The sequence below is a fragment of the Peromyscus californicus genome, unplaced genomic scaffold (genome assembly GCF_007827085.1).
Source record: "Peromyscus californicus insignis strain IS unplaced genomic scaffold, ASM782708v3 Scaffold_9__1_contigs__length_137607984, whole genome shotgun sequence".
NCBI lineage: Eukaryota > Metazoa > Chordata > Mammalia > Rodentia > Cricetidae > Peromyscus > Peromyscus californicus.
The window spans coordinates 73,014,624-73,030,052 of NW_026294617.1; the positions used below are offsets into that span (position 1 = coordinate 73,014,624).

Consider the following 15,429-nt stretch of genomic DNA (forward strand, 5'->3'; position numbering starts at 1 on the left):
GGAGCTTTGCGCCTTTCCTGGATCTCGCTCTGTAGACCAGGCTGGCCTCGAACTCACAAAGATCCGCCTGCCTCTGCCTCCCAAGTGCTGGGATTAAAGGCGTGTGCCACCACCGCCCGGCTTATTTTTTTAAACACAAGTTCTAACTAAATTGTCCAGGCTAATTTCAGACTCCTGGGCTCAAGCAGTCCTTCAGCCTCAGCCCTCCAAGTGCTAGGCCTAGAGGTGCAAATCACTGTTCCTGCTTTGTCCTTTTTATTTATCTTTTAAGATTTATTTGTTACTTAATGTGAGTGCTCTGTCTTCTGGTATGTCTGCAGGACAGACGAGGGCATCAGATCCCATTAGAGATGGTACTGAGCCACCATGTGGGTGCTGGGAGTTGAACTTAGGACCTCTATTAGAGCAACCAGTGCTCTTAACAACAGCCATCTCTCCAGCCCGTTTTGTCCTTTTTTTTATTGGCATATATTTATTATACAAAGTAATAGGCTTCATAAAGATGCTTTTATTCAAGCCTATCATATATTTTTATTATATTTACCTGGGTTGTCCATATTTAATCCTAAAGTATTTGTTCTTTGAACTAAAGTTAAATACCAAATCAAAATCCTTATATTGAGCGTGTGTATGTGTATGTGTGTACATACATGTGTCAGAGTGGTGTGCATATGTAGAGGCCAACTGTGTCTTCTGTAATTCCACCTATTCCTTTGAGGCAGGGTCTCTTCCTGAACCTGGGGTCCTGCTTTCTAGGCTATTAGAAGCCAGCAAGCCCCCAGTGACCCTTCTGTCTTTGCCGCCCACAGGAGCTGGGGTTACAGGTATGTGTGAGATGACAGGCTTGTTTTGTGGGTGCAGGAAGGTTAACTCCAGTCCTCACAGTTGCACAGCTCCCCGGCCCCCTTTTGAAAAACAGCGTTCTGCTCTGCATCCCGTGTTGACTATGAACTCATTGTACAGTTCATGCTGCTCTCCATCTTGTAGCAGCCCTGCCTCAGCCTCCCCTGTGCGGGAAGACAGGTGGGAAGCACTATGTCTGGCTACACAGACGTACCACCTTCATTCAGTGCTTTAAAGGGAACAGGTACCACACAGTCCGAGTCATCTGATTCTCCCCTGGAGGACTCTGCTTGTAGGAAAAGAGGTGTCATGGCTGATACTGGCCACTAGAGGCTCTCAGGGCTGGGCAAGGTATGGGGTCTGTGTATATGTGATCTCCCACCACTCCCCACCTGGCCAGAGCTAAAATAATAAAATGCTGAGCTCACTGTTCCCCCACTCTCTCCCCCGGCACCAGACTCCTCCTGCTGACCGGACAGTGCCCCAGTAGAACAGACGGACCAACTGACAAGGGGAGGTGAGAGGTGCCAATCAGGACTGGTAGGTGGGAAAAGCGGGGTCTTGTGGGTGAGGGCCTGGTGGGAGACGGGAAGAGAGGCTAAGGAAAGCGAGCTGGTGTGTGTCTGCCTCTGTCACCGTGTCTGTCTCTGCCACTTCCCTGCCTTGACTCTGTACAGCCTATGCTGTCAATGTGTCCCTTCAGGATCATCTTCCATGTTAAGCGTGATGTGTACGTAGAGCGTGAGTGCATTGTTCACACTGTGAAAGATTGCAAGTTTAACCATCCCACTACCCCATGGAGAAGGCAGTCTTTGCCCAGTGCTCCAGTGTCACCTTTCTGGTGACAGATTGTGGGAACTGAATGCCTTCTGAGGCCATATTGCCCTGCCCCCAACCTGGAAGTACCCCAGCTTCTAAGCCTTACTTTCCCTTACAATTTAGAATTTTAGCAAACACAAAAAGTGAGACCTTGGTCCTTTATGATAAAGGAGGAGATGAGGATGGCATAAGAGGCCACCACTCCAACTCAGCCATGCTCCCTTGCTTACCCAGTTTCGAAAAAGGCCCGGGTAATGGGAAAGAGAGGAGGACTTTCCCTGAAGCTCTCTGCCACCCCCTCCCACCTTTCAATAGGAACTGGGCATGGAGCCAGCTGTGCTGGCAGGGCCTCCAGCAGCTGTGTTAGGGCAAGAGACGCTGTCGGGTAAAGTTGTAGGGGAGGGTGCTGCCAGGTTTTCTCCATCAGCGGGCAGGCGGACAGCCCCAGCCTGGAGCCTAGACTCCCCGTCCAGAAGGGCTGGAAAGTGCAGGAACTGGCAGGGAAATTGTAACAATGAACAATCTAATCTTTCCATCCCAGGTAGACCCTGGCCTCCAAGGTACTTAGTTCCGTGTTCTAACCATGGCTGGACCTCTGTGTCCTCAGTGTCCATGTTTAACAACTTTTCCTGTATCCCCCCAGGCTGTGAGTGTCACCCAGTGGGGAGGGGGGAGGGGCCACCATGTCATCATACCAGAAGGAGCTGGAGAAATACAGAGACATAGATGAAGATGAGATCCTAAGGACCTTGAGCCCTGAAGAGCTAGAACAGCTGGACTGTGAGCTACAAGAAATGGACCCCGAGGTAGGGTACCAGCGCAGGGACTGGGGCATCCCTATATAGGTGGGAAGGAGTAGACACTGGGTGGCTGAGACCAGGGCCTGAGGTAGATAGGGTACCAGCACAGGGGTCAGGGCATCCCTGCACATGTGGGAAGGATAGTGGATGCTGGGTGGCTGAGACCAGGGCCTGAGGTAGATAGGGTACCAGCACAGGGGTCAGGGCATCCCTGCACATGTGGGAAGGATAGTGGATGCTGGGTGGCTGAGAACAGGGCTACCAACAGGACCTGGAATCCCAGAAGGGTCAGGAAAAAGATGTCTGGAGAGTGCCTGACTTGTTCCCCAAAACTCATCCCTAAGAACATGCTCCTGCCAGCTGGACTGAGACAACGTGACCAGACAAAGAAGAGTCCGACAGGGCCATTAGACCGAGATGCCCTGTTGCAGTACCTGGAGCAACAGGCACTAGAAGTCAAGGAGCGTGATGACTTGGTGCCCTTCACCGGCGAGAAGAAGGGTATGGGCACCCTAACATCTATGCCCTCCAGAAACCAAATGGCTGTTTCTTGCACCTCCCCGTCAGCTTCCCTCCCCGATTCTGGCATCTCTCTGTCAGGGACTCAGGTCCTGGACAGCTACATGCTAGTCTGTTCTCCAGTTTTTTTATTTTTTTATTTTTGAGATCTCAGTGTATAGCCCAGGTTGGCCCTGAGCTAGCCGACCTACTAGCTCAGCTTGCCAAATGCTGACTGAGATTCCAGACACCTCACCAGCCTGTACTCTTCAGTTTTTCTGAGAGAGGAGAGGACAGGACTGAAGAATCCTGTGCTTGTAGAGAATTCAGGCTTCGGTCTGAACCCACATGGAGAAGGAAAGGGAGGTGGAGGCTGCCACCTTGGAAGAAATTACCTCTACCTGAACTGTCCTTCACCTCTCTATCAGGGAAACCCTATATTCAGCCCAAGAGAGAAATCCCAGCACAGGAACAGATTACACTGGAGCCCGAGCTGGAGGAGGCACTGTCCCATGCTACAGATGCTGAAATGTGTGACATCGCAGGTGGGCAGCTGCAGGAAGCTGAGGAGGCTGGGAGGATGGGGCTTGTGGCATCTTTATCTTGACACAGAACTAGAAGGAAAGATCGGAGCCAGGACAGGACATCCAAGAAAGTCTCAGGCAGTGGGTTTTAACTTTTCTTACTTGTTTGCTTGTACACTGGTTCATTCTTTTTTTAATTTAATAAGTTAACATCTCAAGAGCAGCTTTCCAGGGATTGTGAAGGCAGATGAAAGTGGAGCTGTTCTGGCTGAAGGCGGCAGAGGATCTCTGCAGATGGTCCTTACCCTTCACTGGCTCCTCCAGGGCCTTCCCTGAGCCCTCTCTTGCTTAGAAATCCCTCCATGGCAGGTCTATGGAGGAGACTCCTGGAGCTGAGGGAGGGTGAGAAACTCTGCAGGGGTGGAAGATCAGGAGAGAGAGGCAGGAGGCAGGCTTGGGGCAGGCACCTTAACCCCATGCCCCTCTGCTTACCCTCCCCAGCGATCCTGGGCATGTACACACTGATGAGCAACAAGCAGTACTATGATGCCATCTGCAGTGGAGAAATCTGCAACACCGAAGGCATTAGCAGTGAGTGTGCCGGGGAAGCGTGCCCACCCCCAGCCCCCAGAGCTCTGGGCAGGCAGGCCAGCAGCTAAGAAGAGGCTGCAAGCGTGAGGCATGGTGCATGAGGGCTGGTGGGAGAGATGATGAAGGGGGATACGCTGTGGTTTCCTTTTTGCTCGTACCCCCACTAGGTGTGGTACAGCCTGACAAGTACAAGCCAGTACCAGATGAACCCCCAAATCCCACAAACATTGAAGAGATGCTGAAGCGAGTTCGAAGCAATGACAAAGAGCTGGAGGAAGTGAACCTCAACAACATACAGGTATTTGGCTCCCATCCCCAAATAGTAACAGAGGAACTGTGGAGGCATGAGTCTTTAGTCCACTGTCCTGTGCCCCTTTAGGACATCCCCATACCTGTGCTAAGCGACTTGTGCGACGCAATGAAGACTAATACCTACGTCCGGAGCTTCAGTCTGGTGGCCACAAAGAGTGGTGACCCCATCGCCAATGTAAGGCTGGCTGACATCCCCAGTGCTCTTCCCATGCCCTGTCATGCACCCCCGGCAGAGGCTGTCTTTATGGGTCACACTAGGGGGTGCTGTTCCCATCATGCTTTCTATGGCAGCCCTCAGGGATCCAGACCCTTATTCCTCTGGCTCACAATTCTGAAGTCCTGAAGGCGCCCCCCCCCCAAAAAAAACAACCTTCTCCGACACCCTCCATCCCACCAGTAACCCTAATCTTCATGCTTTCACCAACTCCCCAATCTTGGCTCCTCCTGCCTCACAGCTCCTCAAGGAATCTTGCAGAACTGTTTCCCTCCTTCTCCCATCCTGCCTCTCCTATGAAACTGTCCCCTAACACAAGTCTCTGCCACGCAGGCGGTGGCTGACATGTTGCGTGAGAACCGTAGTCTCCAGAGCCTGAACATTGAATCCAACTTCATCAGCAGCACAGGGCTCATGGCTGTGCTGAAGGCAGTTCGGGAAAATGCCACTCTCACCGAGCTCCGTGTGGATAACCAGGTCAGCATCCCATTCATTCCCCAGGGCTTCATTCAGCTAACCCCCATTGAGCGCCTCCCTGAGCAGCTTATGGTCTCAGCAACAGGGGTGCCAGGACTCTCTTCACCTACTCTAGAGAAACAAGCCTCTCAACTTCCCAGAGGTCCATGGGCTGGGATGGTGAATGACCACCGTATCTGGCAGCCTTTACCTCTCCATCCTCAGCGCCAGTGGCCTGGTGATGCAGTGGAGATGGAAATGGCCACTGTGCTAGAGCAGTGTCCCTCTATTGTCCGCTTCGGGTACCACTTTACACAACAAGGACCGCGAGCTCGGGCAGCCCAGGCCATGACCCGGAACAATGAACTGCGTACGTAACCGTAGACCCTGTGCAGAGGAGAGGGCAAGTGCTGAAAGGGGTAGACAGTCCTGAAGACAGACTTAGTGATAAATGCTTGGGGGGGGGGGGGAGGCTGGCAAACACACATGGAGGTGAGTGAGCTGGGAAATAGATGCGAAAGTCCTTCTTCCCCTAGTAGAGGAGGATGGAAGCTAGGCATGACGGTACCTCCAGAGACATGGTCCTTTTATTTTCCAGTGTGTATTTTGGATTTTGTTGTTAACATGGGACAGGCTCATCAGGTGGCATGAGGCAGCCACTCCTTAGGGGACGAGGAAGAGAAATATGCCTTTGCCAAGAAGAGATAGAGCTGTGTTCACTGTTATCCCTTTACAGGTCGCCAGCAAAAGAAGAGATAGCGTCACCCTTCCTTTTACCAACAAGAGATGAGATCCCTGGCCACATAAATCCTCATCTCTCTCCCCTTTCCTGTAAATAAAATCCTTTTTGTTCACGCTGCCTCTCCTTCCTTGGGTTGGGGTGGGAATCTTGGCGCTACCCCTCAAGGGTTACTGCCAGTTCATCAAAGGATTATTTATACTCTAGGGATCATCAGGCAGGGAGGTTCAGGTTACTAGGAGGAGGGGAGCTCTGTCCCTCGTGTTCCCCATAAATCTGCCAAAGGCTTTAGTCTCTTCACAGGGTACTTGGCCTCAGTTCTCTTTGCAGACAGAAGTGGCCAGAGCCCCTTACTGCCCAATCACAGTCCACATGTGATCTGAAGAAAAAAAGACCTTAGCGTGGAGGTGGGGAAGGAGTCGGACTACATGAAGGGCAGAGACCTCTTTCTGACAGACTTATTAATAGGGCACCGGGCTGAACGCAGCTGACGCTTGGCAAGGCTTTGGTAGAAAGTGGGGGAGGGGTCAGAAGTATGGGGAGCCATGTACACTGCAGGGAAGGAGTGGCCAGGCCGAGGACGAACAGATTTGAAATCCTAAGGTTGGACAAGGAACCTGAGTCGAGGATCATTAGGATCCCAGGCCCCACTGTAGTTTATTTGTGGAACAAATGGGGAGAGGGGTCATTAGTCCAAGGGGAGGTCAGGGGGTTCTTCCTCATCAGAGTCAAACTCAACATTTTCATCCTTTATCCATCGACCTTGTCCATCTGGGACCCATCCAGAGCTGGAAACATCAGAGAAAAGACAATTGGTCAGAGAAGTTTTATGAAAAAGGTTCAGGGTGCTGAGTTCCATCCCCGGGACCCACAGGGTAAAAACAAAGGACCAACCCCTGTAAGTTACCCTCTGACTACCTCTGTAGCGTGTCCCTACATAAATAAATAAATGTAATAATAAGACTTCCTGGCGATAAGAGAAAAGCAATTGGATTGGTTTGAGAAAAGGCAAGTCAGGGAAAAATGAATCAACCAGAGGACCGTGATCAGCAGACTGACCTTCGGAGGGTAAGGTAATGATTCAGGACTCGTCGTTTTGTGGGGCTCATGGGTGCAGAGGCCAGGGGAGCTGATGACTCTTTGGCATGTGATCCTGCCCTAGGCTCAGGTTCCTGACTGATCTTTGCGCTCTGGAGTCCAACCTCTGGGGCTGGCAAAGGAGAACTGGAGACGGAGGGGGCGGGGCCTTCTGGTCTGGGCGGAAAAGAACCCAAGCCTGTCAAATGCAGTAAAGGAGAGCAGCAGCTACCCAGTGCCTCCCAAACCCCAAGAGCAGTGTTTCCTAAACTGAGTTCCTGAAGAAAAAAAAATTCTTTTTTCTTTTTTCTTTCTTTTTTTTAAGAGATGGGGACATGGTCTCACTATGTACTCATGGCTGACCTCTGTAGAAAAGGCTGTTCTCAAACTTACAGAGATTCACCTGCCTCCGCCTCCTGAGTTCTACACCCAGCTTGAGTTCCATAAGATCTTAAATATTCTACATATGAAAGATTTTGGAATGAGGAATTCAAATTCCTGAGTTTTTGTCTCAAGATTGTCCATAGCCAGGTATGGCAGTACACACCTTTAATATCACCACTTGAGGGGCAGAGGCAGACAGATCTCTGTGAGTTCGAGGCCACCCTGGTCTCAATAGCAGGGTTCCAAGACAGCCAGGGCTACAAAGTGATCCCCTCTCAATAAGAAACAAAGAAAAAAGTGTATCACCATGCCCAGCTAATGTTACTACTTTTTTTTCCTCTGTAGTCTAGCCAGCCTGGAACTCGTTCTGTAGCCCAGGCTGGCCTTGAACTCACAGAGATCCGCCTGCCTCTGCCTCCCGAGTGCTGGGATTAAAGGCGTGCGCCACCACCGCCCGGCTCAGTGATACTCGTCTCCACTTCCTAAAATTTATTTTAAAATCACAAACTATCATTTCTTTAGACAACATCTCCACAAGATTGATATTTCTCAGAACACAATTGGGGAGCAAGAACTTTAGCGCCATCTATTCCCTTCTACCCTTTTCCACTTCTGGCTTTCCTAGCCCACAGACCTGCGCTTCCTCCGGCAGCAGCTGTTATAGTGGGGAGCCCTGTGCAGAGCACTCTGTGTGATTAATCGAGTCTGGGTGAGCAAAGGAGCCTGAGAATGGAGAGAAGAGACACAGTCAGGGCTGTCGGGAGCGAAGGTCCCTCCCACGCTGCTGCATGCAGCCCGGCCTGAACAACAGCTGGCCGCTCTCTCACCTCCGCTCCGCCCGCGGTCTTCAACTCACTCTGCTGTCTTGGACTGTGCTCTGTTTCCTTGCCTGCCTGCTTTTTGCCATAGAAAAGCTTCAGACCTGAGAAGAAAAGCAAAGGGAATGCAAAGCACAACCCCAGGTGGCTCGCCAAGACGTCGAGAGTTTGTTCTCTATCATCCTTCCCCCACTTCTCCTCTACTTACTGGACAGATGCTTCTTGCCTGCACGGTGGGCGGTCAGCATGGCCAGGGTGTCCAGTACTGGCCGATGGGGGCAGATGGCACAGGCAAAGCTAGGGGAAAGAGAAGAAGGGAAAGGAATGATAAACCCATGTGTGCTGGGAAAGCGGGAGGTCCAGGCGTTCCTGCTAGAGTAGGGGCTATCCCTGTCAAAGCACTCGGCCAACTCCCAGGCTTTCCGATCTCTACCTCTCCCAATCTTCACTTCCCACCAAAGAATCCTATTAAACTCCAGATCTCCGCAGTAACAAAAGCTGGTTGAGCCTCTGATCGCAAATCCCCAGGCTTGATCACTCCTCGCTCTCACCGTCCATCCCGCAGCATCAGCGCCTCATCTTCTGGGATGTAACTGGCCAGCAAGTCTCCGACTCTTCGTTTCTGCAGAGAGCAGGATAGGAGAAACGAATAAGTGGGACGGATGAAAATGATAGGGATAAAGAGTCAAATGGAACGGAGCCATGCAGATCATAGGGTAGAAGGAGGAGGCATCACTCAGTTGTGGTACCCTAAACCCCATCAGGCGCTCTCTCTCTCTCTCTCTCTCTCTCTCTCTCTCTCTCTGTGTCTCTCTCTGTGTGTGTGTCTGTGTGTCTTGTTTTTCGAGACAGGGTTTCTTTGTGTAGCCTTGGCTGTCATAGAACTAGCTGTGTAGACCAGGCTGGCCTCGAGCCTCGAACTCGCAGAGATCCACCTGCTTCTGCCTCCCAAGTGCCGGGATTAAAGGTGTGCGCCACCACTGCCCGTGGGCAGATTCTTACGAGGGCTTACTTTGAGCACATTGAGCTGACTCCAGTCGTCCCCTTCCCTCTTGAAAGACATCGCGACTGTGACTCCCAGAAAAGAGAAATTCTCCTACGCCGACTTCGCCTCTCCTTCAGGCCACCGTAGGAAGAGTAGGTTATCGCCTTCCCTGCTTCCGGTCCTTTTCCGGTTGAGTCTGTACTTCCGGGGATGCGTTTCCACGCATGCACCGCGCGAGCCGGAAGACCCGCCTCCAGCGCCCTGAGGGGGCCTGCATTTCCTATGACGCCCTGAGGGCGCTGTGCCTCTTGGGAAATGAAGTCTTTTAGTTTTTTTTTTTTTTTTATTTATTTTTCAAAGAGCTTACCGCTCACCTGAATACAGGCCCTCTAATCTCGAAGAATCCAGGTGTTTGGAGACCAAGAACCTGTTTGTGGAATCGGAGTCTCAGGGTGGGGCCCTTCTGACGGGAGCGAGGCATCGGGGATCTCAGTGGACTGTATACTGCAAACTCTCAGTGTCCACAGCCACTGCCGACCTAGGGTGGGCCTGATTTGGAGCAGAGAGGATGTGGGGGCTCCTGGCGTCCCGGCTGCTGGAGGTGGGGACATACTGAGGGGAGAGTGTTGATGAGGGTGTCTAGGGTTCAAAGGTCAGAGATCAGGCTTGCGAGGAGTTGGGGAGGGGGCGTCGAAAGTCGAAGAGGTCAGCGACTGACAACTCAGGGAAGATATTTATGGGGAAGGGGCTTGAGGGAGGAGAAATGTAACCAGCTTGGCAGCCGTCTTAGGGTACGGGCTGTGACCCCCAGCTCGGTACGCAGCAGCAAGAGGAGGAGGACTGATGTAGTCTCTCGAGAGCGGGGAGACTGAAGAGAGACGTGAAAAGGAATTCCCGGAGTACCTCTCTGTTCCTTGAGTTCGGCCCTCACTGTTGGTCACTTAGCCGGGCTTTCCACAGTTGGTGACCCTCGATCTTGGCATCCTGAGGAGATGGCTTCTCCCTCTAGACAGCCTCCACTCGGGGGGTCAGGGCTGCTGCATGGGAGCCGTACTCGTTCTTATGGAAGCCTGGTACAATCATCCTGCTCCCCAGTGAGGGAAAGACGCCTGGAGCATCAGCTGGAGCCTGGAGACACCCTGGCTGGTCTAGCACTCAGATACGGGGTGACGGTGAGTCTTCCAAGGATTGGGGTGTGATGACCATTAGGAGAGATTTAGTCCCCAGGAGAAAGTGGGTGGCCCGCTAAGCAGCCTTCCCTGACATTATATTAATTTATTGTGGTCTGCTTCTCTTTCTTATGTTGTTTTCATGTCTCAGTGTACACTATCGAATTGGGACACATCTGCCCTACTCTCCCAGTGGGAGGAGCGACTCCTGTGGACCGGGTTGGACGAGGGAGGAGGGCTTATAGCCATTAACCTATTTGGACCTTGTGTCCCTATCAATTTGAGACCTACGACTGATAACCACTTTGATCAAGGTCAAATAACTTGAGTATCAGAGTACGGTTTCAGATAGGCCTGTCTGACTCCAAAGCCCCTACTATTAGCCACACAGAAAACAATTGAGAGAGGCGAAACATTTACAGCAACAAGTCAGGAAGAGCTGAGTTAGTAGAGTTCCTAAAGTGTCTGTTTCTAGTTCTTATTTCTGCTCTAGGGCTGGGCTTTCTTTCCAAAGGCACAAAACAAGTACCCTCTACATACATCAAGTCTTTCTGGCCACACCTAGGAGAAGTTTGATGGGCATAAAAATTAAAGTTGTAGCCTTCCCCTCTAAATCCTCATTTACCACAAACAAACAGATGTTGACTCTAGACAAATTTCCACTCTTGCTGTACTTAAAGCATTACAGTAACCCTTCCTGGAGCTAAAGCGTAAATGTCTATTGGTGTGCTAGAGTAATTGAGGTTCTCCTGAGAAATGGAGAGGAAACAGTGGCTATGTGAAGGATATCCACAAGGGGTAGGAAATCAGGAACTATTCATTTCTCTTTGGAAGCAGAGTCGGGTAGCTGATGGCTTTTTGAGGGGAGGGGGAGGATGGATTTTCTGGTCAGTATGTCACTGTGTAGCCTAAGCTGGTCTGGAACTTACAATATTCTTGTATTATGAGAGAGAGCTGAGTTGAGGAGTATGAGCACAGCACCATCACTGTGGGCCTTGAAGACTTAGGAACTATTCTCTGTGTTCCCTTCTACAAATCTGTTTTTTGTTTGTTTTTTTTTAAATTTATTTATTTATTATGTATACAGTGTTCTGTCTGCATAATAGAAGAGGGCAAATGGTTGTGAGCCTCCATGTGGTTGCTGAGAATTGAACTCAGGACCTCTGGAAGAACAGCCAGCAGTCAGTGCTCTTAACCACTGAGCCATCTCTCCAGCCCCTACAAAGCTGTTTAACCCAGACGTTTATCTCCTTGTCTTCCAGCAGTCCACAAGCTCTTTAAGAGTAGAAATAGTTTCCTTTCAATTTTCTGTCTCTAAATTCTGGCATAGTCTCAATTACATGGAAGTTTAAAAGATGTCTGAAAGCTGCCTGGCATGGTGGCATACGCCTTTAATCCCAGCACGGGAGGCAGAGGTAGGTGGATCTCTGTGAGTTCGAGGCCAGCCTGGTCTACAGAGTACGTTTCTGGACATAGAGAAACTCTGGACATAGAGAAACTCTGAGCCGGGCGGTGGTGGCGCACGCCTTTAATCCCAGCACTCGGGAGGCAGAGCCAGGCGGATCTCTGTGAGTTCGAGGCCAGCCTGGGCTACAGAGTGAGTTCCAGGAAAGGCGCAAAGCTACACAGAGAAACCCTGTCTCGAAAAAAAAAGGAAAAAAAAAAAAGAGAAACTCTGTCTCGAAGGGGGAAAAAATGTCTGAAAGCCAAGCCAAGCCAGCATGCCTGGGCAGAGGGGTTCAGAGTTTCAGACCAGGTTCAATATAACAAGAGTGAGGAGGCTGGTGAGTTGAAGGGTAGTTCAGTGTAGAGTGCAGAAGGGAGACAAGGCTAGACACGTCCTGTGGGGGCTCAATAGAGAGAGTCCTTGAATCCCCATTTGCAATGATGAGCCTTAGGAAGTTGCTCAGCCAGCTAGAGGGTTAATCAGATTTATTTTTCTAGATTTCAAGAGAAAGATATGTGGGCATCAAGGAGGAAGAGCAGTTAGACTGAATGATTAACCCAGATGAGAAATAGTGAGTGTGGTGTTAGTGGACAAGAATGTGAGGTCACATGTGAGATTTTCATTTATTTATTAATTAATTGTTGGAGATCTGCTGGGGAGCCAACCTCGGGCTTTGTACATGCTAGGCAAGCACTGTACCATGGAGCTACAACTATAACCCACCCAGATTTATTTATTTTATTATTAACCGGGGTCTCACAATGTAGCTTGCTTGGCTTCACACTCAGAAATCCACCTGCCTCTTCTTTCCAAGTGCTGAGATTAAAGATGTGCCCTATCACTGGGTGGTGGTGGTGCACGCCTTTGATCTCAGCACTAAGGAGGCAGAGGCAGGGGGATCTCTGAGTTCAAGGCCAGCCTGGTCTATACAGCAAGTTCTAGGACAGCCAGGGCTACACAGAGAAACCCTGTCCCCAAAAAACCGGGAGGTGGGGGGGTGTACACTACTATACCTAGCTCAGCTTTATTATTTTATTTAAAAATTATTTTTAGTGTCTTGCTTGCATGCATATCTGTGTGCTGTGGGGGTGCCTAGTGCCCATGGAAGTCAGGAACCGAGAACTAGAATTACAGATGGTTGTGAACCACTATGCGGTTGCTGGGAACTGAACCCTCTTTTGCAAGAGCACCAGGTGCTCTTAACCATCTCTCCAGGCCCTCAGCTTTCATTACTAAGACTTTAAATACTACTAACCTGTTTTGTTTTGTTTGAGACAAAGTCTCAGGGAACCCAAGCTAGCCTCAAACTCATGTAACCAAAAATGACCTTGAACTCAAGGTCTTCCTGCCTCTCCCTCCAGAGAGCTGGGATTATATGCTTATGCTTGGTAGCTTTTAAATAAATGAAAGTGTTGTAGGTTGTTTTTCCTTTTGTTTTTTGCCTCAATAATTTTTTTTAAATGTGAAGGTGTCCTAAAACTAGAAAATATGAAAAACTGTAAAAACTATGAAATGAGATTAACATCAGCCCTGTGTAGTTTAGCTAGTTTGTTATGAAGTCAATACAGTTGTACAGTTACTTTCGAAGTTTGAGGTGGTGGCCTAGGAAGGCGCTCAGCTGGTAACCAGCTGGTAACCAGCTGCCTCTGGGCTCCACTCAAGTGCACATGTCACCACCACACACACCAGTAAGAAAAGTCTGAGATACTAAGCCGGGCTTGTTTTGATTAGCCTGCCCTACACAGTAAAAAAAGAAGACAAAAAGCTTTCGATGCTGTATAAGATTGGTAGAGTTTACTGCCAGTCATTAATTTGGGGTGATTTTTTTTTTTAAGATGGAGCAGATTAAGCGTACAAACCGCCTTTATACTAACGACTCCATCTTCCTGAAGAAAACTCTCTACATCCCCATCCTGACAGAGCCCAGAGACCTATTTAATGGTTTGGATTCTGAGGAGGAAAATGACGGAGAGGAAGAGGGACAACCAAGTAAGGATGATGTTGGCTCACATTCAGTGAGGAGGAGGAGTCAAGAGTCAGGTCCAGGCCGGGCCAATGGCGAAACCCTCCCGCCTCACCAGGAAACCTCCACACCCGTCCATGACCTTTCTGCCTCTGATTTCCTTAAGAAGCTCGACTCACAGATCAGCCTGTCAAAGAAGGCTGCTGCCCAGAAGCTGAGGAAGGGGGAAAGTGGGTGAGTCTGCAGCTCTTCTAAGTCCTTGCGTAGACCCTTTTCTTTTAGCAATCACAAACTGATAAGTAACCAAAGTGCCCGAAAAGCCAGAGGATAGCTTTTCCCCCAAATGGTTCCCAAGACCGTGAGCAGAGCCGGTGGCAGCTGGAATGGGGTGAGGCGGTGGGAAAATAGGTTCTGTGGGTTCTCTGTTCTCACAGGTCTCTCTAATGTGGGAACTATGCAGCAGTGTTAAGACAAGTAGTTTTCCAGAAGATATTGAGACTCCATCCACCTCAGGAAACAAAGGAAGGCAGCTGCCCTACACCTTTTCATTTGGTCCTTTCTCAGGCTCTTGCCTCAATCTGTTGCTCTTTCTTCCTTCCCTCACCTGCAGGGTACTTGAGGAGGGTGTGGGTCTCCACCTCAGCTCCCCTAGAATGCAGCAGCGAGCAGTCCTTGGTCCTGTGCCACTGACCCGGACCTCTCGGACCCAGACATTGCGGGATCAGGAAGATGAAATCTTCAAACTCTGATGTCTCCAGAACTGATGAGAGAACGTGATGTTGAAGAAAGAGCTGAGTGGGAGAGGAGTCTGAGGTGAGGCTCAAAAGCAGAGCTTCCCAGCCTGCCTCACTCCTCTCCAGCCATCTTGCCCAGCCTCTCTGTCAAGATTTCCTCAGCTGGGGACACTTTTGGCAAGAGTAGGGGATGGGAACATAACTTTTCCCAGTTCTTGGGTTGAATCTAGAGTTCTCCTTTAGATTCAAAGCTGTTTTATATCCTGGCTGTCCCTTTCACCATTTCCTGGGTTAGGGCAGGGAAGCAGAGAACTCCCACCCCCATCTCTAATGATGTTCCCTAATTTATTTGGTGCTATATTGAAGTAATATTTATTTGCTATATCTAACTCCTTTCTCCTCTTAACTGAAAAAATGTGATTTCTGTATCACTGAAGAAAGGGAAGCCCAGAGCAGTGAGGGGGGCTGGCTGGCTGCTTACCTTTCCCATCTCCCTAGTCGAGCATGTTACTGAGGCCAAGAGAGCCAGTGAAAGTCACCACAGAATCGTGGGCAGCGCTGAGTCCTTTCCTCACTCAAGGTGAAGGAAAGGAGCTGGTCATACCTGCGAGATTCCTCGTAACTCTGTCCAACTCTCGGCTCTGAGAACAGCGGTGGGGTAGGGTACTGACTGAGCTCTCCAGTCCACCACTTCCCTCTTCTTCCTGCTCCTCTGCTTGGCCCATGGTAGGACTAGGGGGTGGAAGAGGATGCCTTGGGGTTCAGAGGAGGCAGGTACGGAACACAGCCCCAGCCTGCCTATGCCTTGTCCTCACTTCGTGTTTATCTGTGACCTGTAGCCCTGATCTGCAGTACAGTTTGTCTTTTGTTCCTTAAGCTGAAGAAGTAGGCATGGCAGCTCAGTGCTCCTGGAGTCTGCCTGGCTCCCATTCAGGAATAGGGAACGGCGAGATGAGTGTTTCTCGACCCCTCCTCTATGTCAAACCTGAGTACGGAGCTGGAGAGATTAAACAGTAAGCCCTGTACATGTTTTAGTGGTTTTATTTCCCCTGTGTC

The 15,429-nt window shown here is 50.2% G+C and overlaps 3 protein-coding genes across 5 annotated transcripts; 2 read left to right on the plus strand and 1 right to left on the minus strand.

The window, feature by feature from the left end:
- Positions 1–1,201: 1,201 nt before the first annotated feature.
- Tmod4 (tropomodulin 4) lies at positions 1,202–5,911 on the plus strand. Of its 3 annotated transcripts, none has more exons than XM_052730642.1 (10): positions 1,202–1,383; positions 2,306–2,468; positions 2,807–2,963; positions 3,389–3,505; positions 3,986–4,075; positions 4,243–4,373; positions 4,455–4,562; positions 4,935–5,078; positions 5,283–5,427; positions 5,794–5,911. In XM_052730642.1, the coding sequence occupies exons 2-10, from the start codon at positions 2,346–2,348 to the stop codon at positions 5,814–5,816; spliced, it is 1,038 nt and encodes a 345-aa protein (XP_052586602.1). In that variant the 5' UTR covers positions 1,202–1,383; positions 2,306–2,345; the 3' UTR covers positions 5,817–5,911. The 3 variants fall into 3 exon arrangements, with proteins under 3 accessions (XP_052586602.1, XP_052586603.1, XP_052586604.1); XM_052730643.1 differs by having other exon boundaries at positions 1,202–1,360; XM_052730644.1 differs by lacking the exon at positions 5,794–5,911 and having other exon boundaries at positions 5,194–5,400.
- Positions 5,912–6,395: 484 nt separating this feature from the next.
- On the minus strand, positions 6,396–9,271 carry Scnm1 (sodium channel modifier 1). Its single transcript, XM_052730645.1, has 7 exons — positions 9,088–9,271; positions 8,627–8,697; positions 8,284–8,372; positions 8,085–8,179; positions 7,892–7,980; positions 6,856–7,050; positions 6,396–6,584 (listed from the first exon to the last, which is right to left on the minus strand). Exons 1-7 carry the CDS (start codon positions 9,136–9,138, stop codon positions 6,485–6,487), a joined length of 690 nt encoding a protein of 229 aa, XP_052586605.1. The 5' UTR covers positions 9,139–9,271; the 3' UTR covers positions 6,396–6,484.
- A 118-nt stretch (positions 9,272–9,389) lies between these two features.
- Positions 9,390–15,398, plus strand: Lysmd1 (LysM domain containing 1). Its single transcript, XM_052730646.1, has 3 exons — positions 9,390–10,232; positions 13,512–13,873; positions 14,250–15,398. The coding sequence occupies exons 1-3, from the start codon at positions 10,053–10,055 to the stop codon at positions 14,386–14,388; spliced, it is 681 nt and encodes a 226-aa protein (XP_052586606.1). The 5' UTR covers positions 9,390–10,052; the 3' UTR covers positions 14,389–15,398.
- Positions 15,399–15,429: the final 31 nt, after the last annotated feature.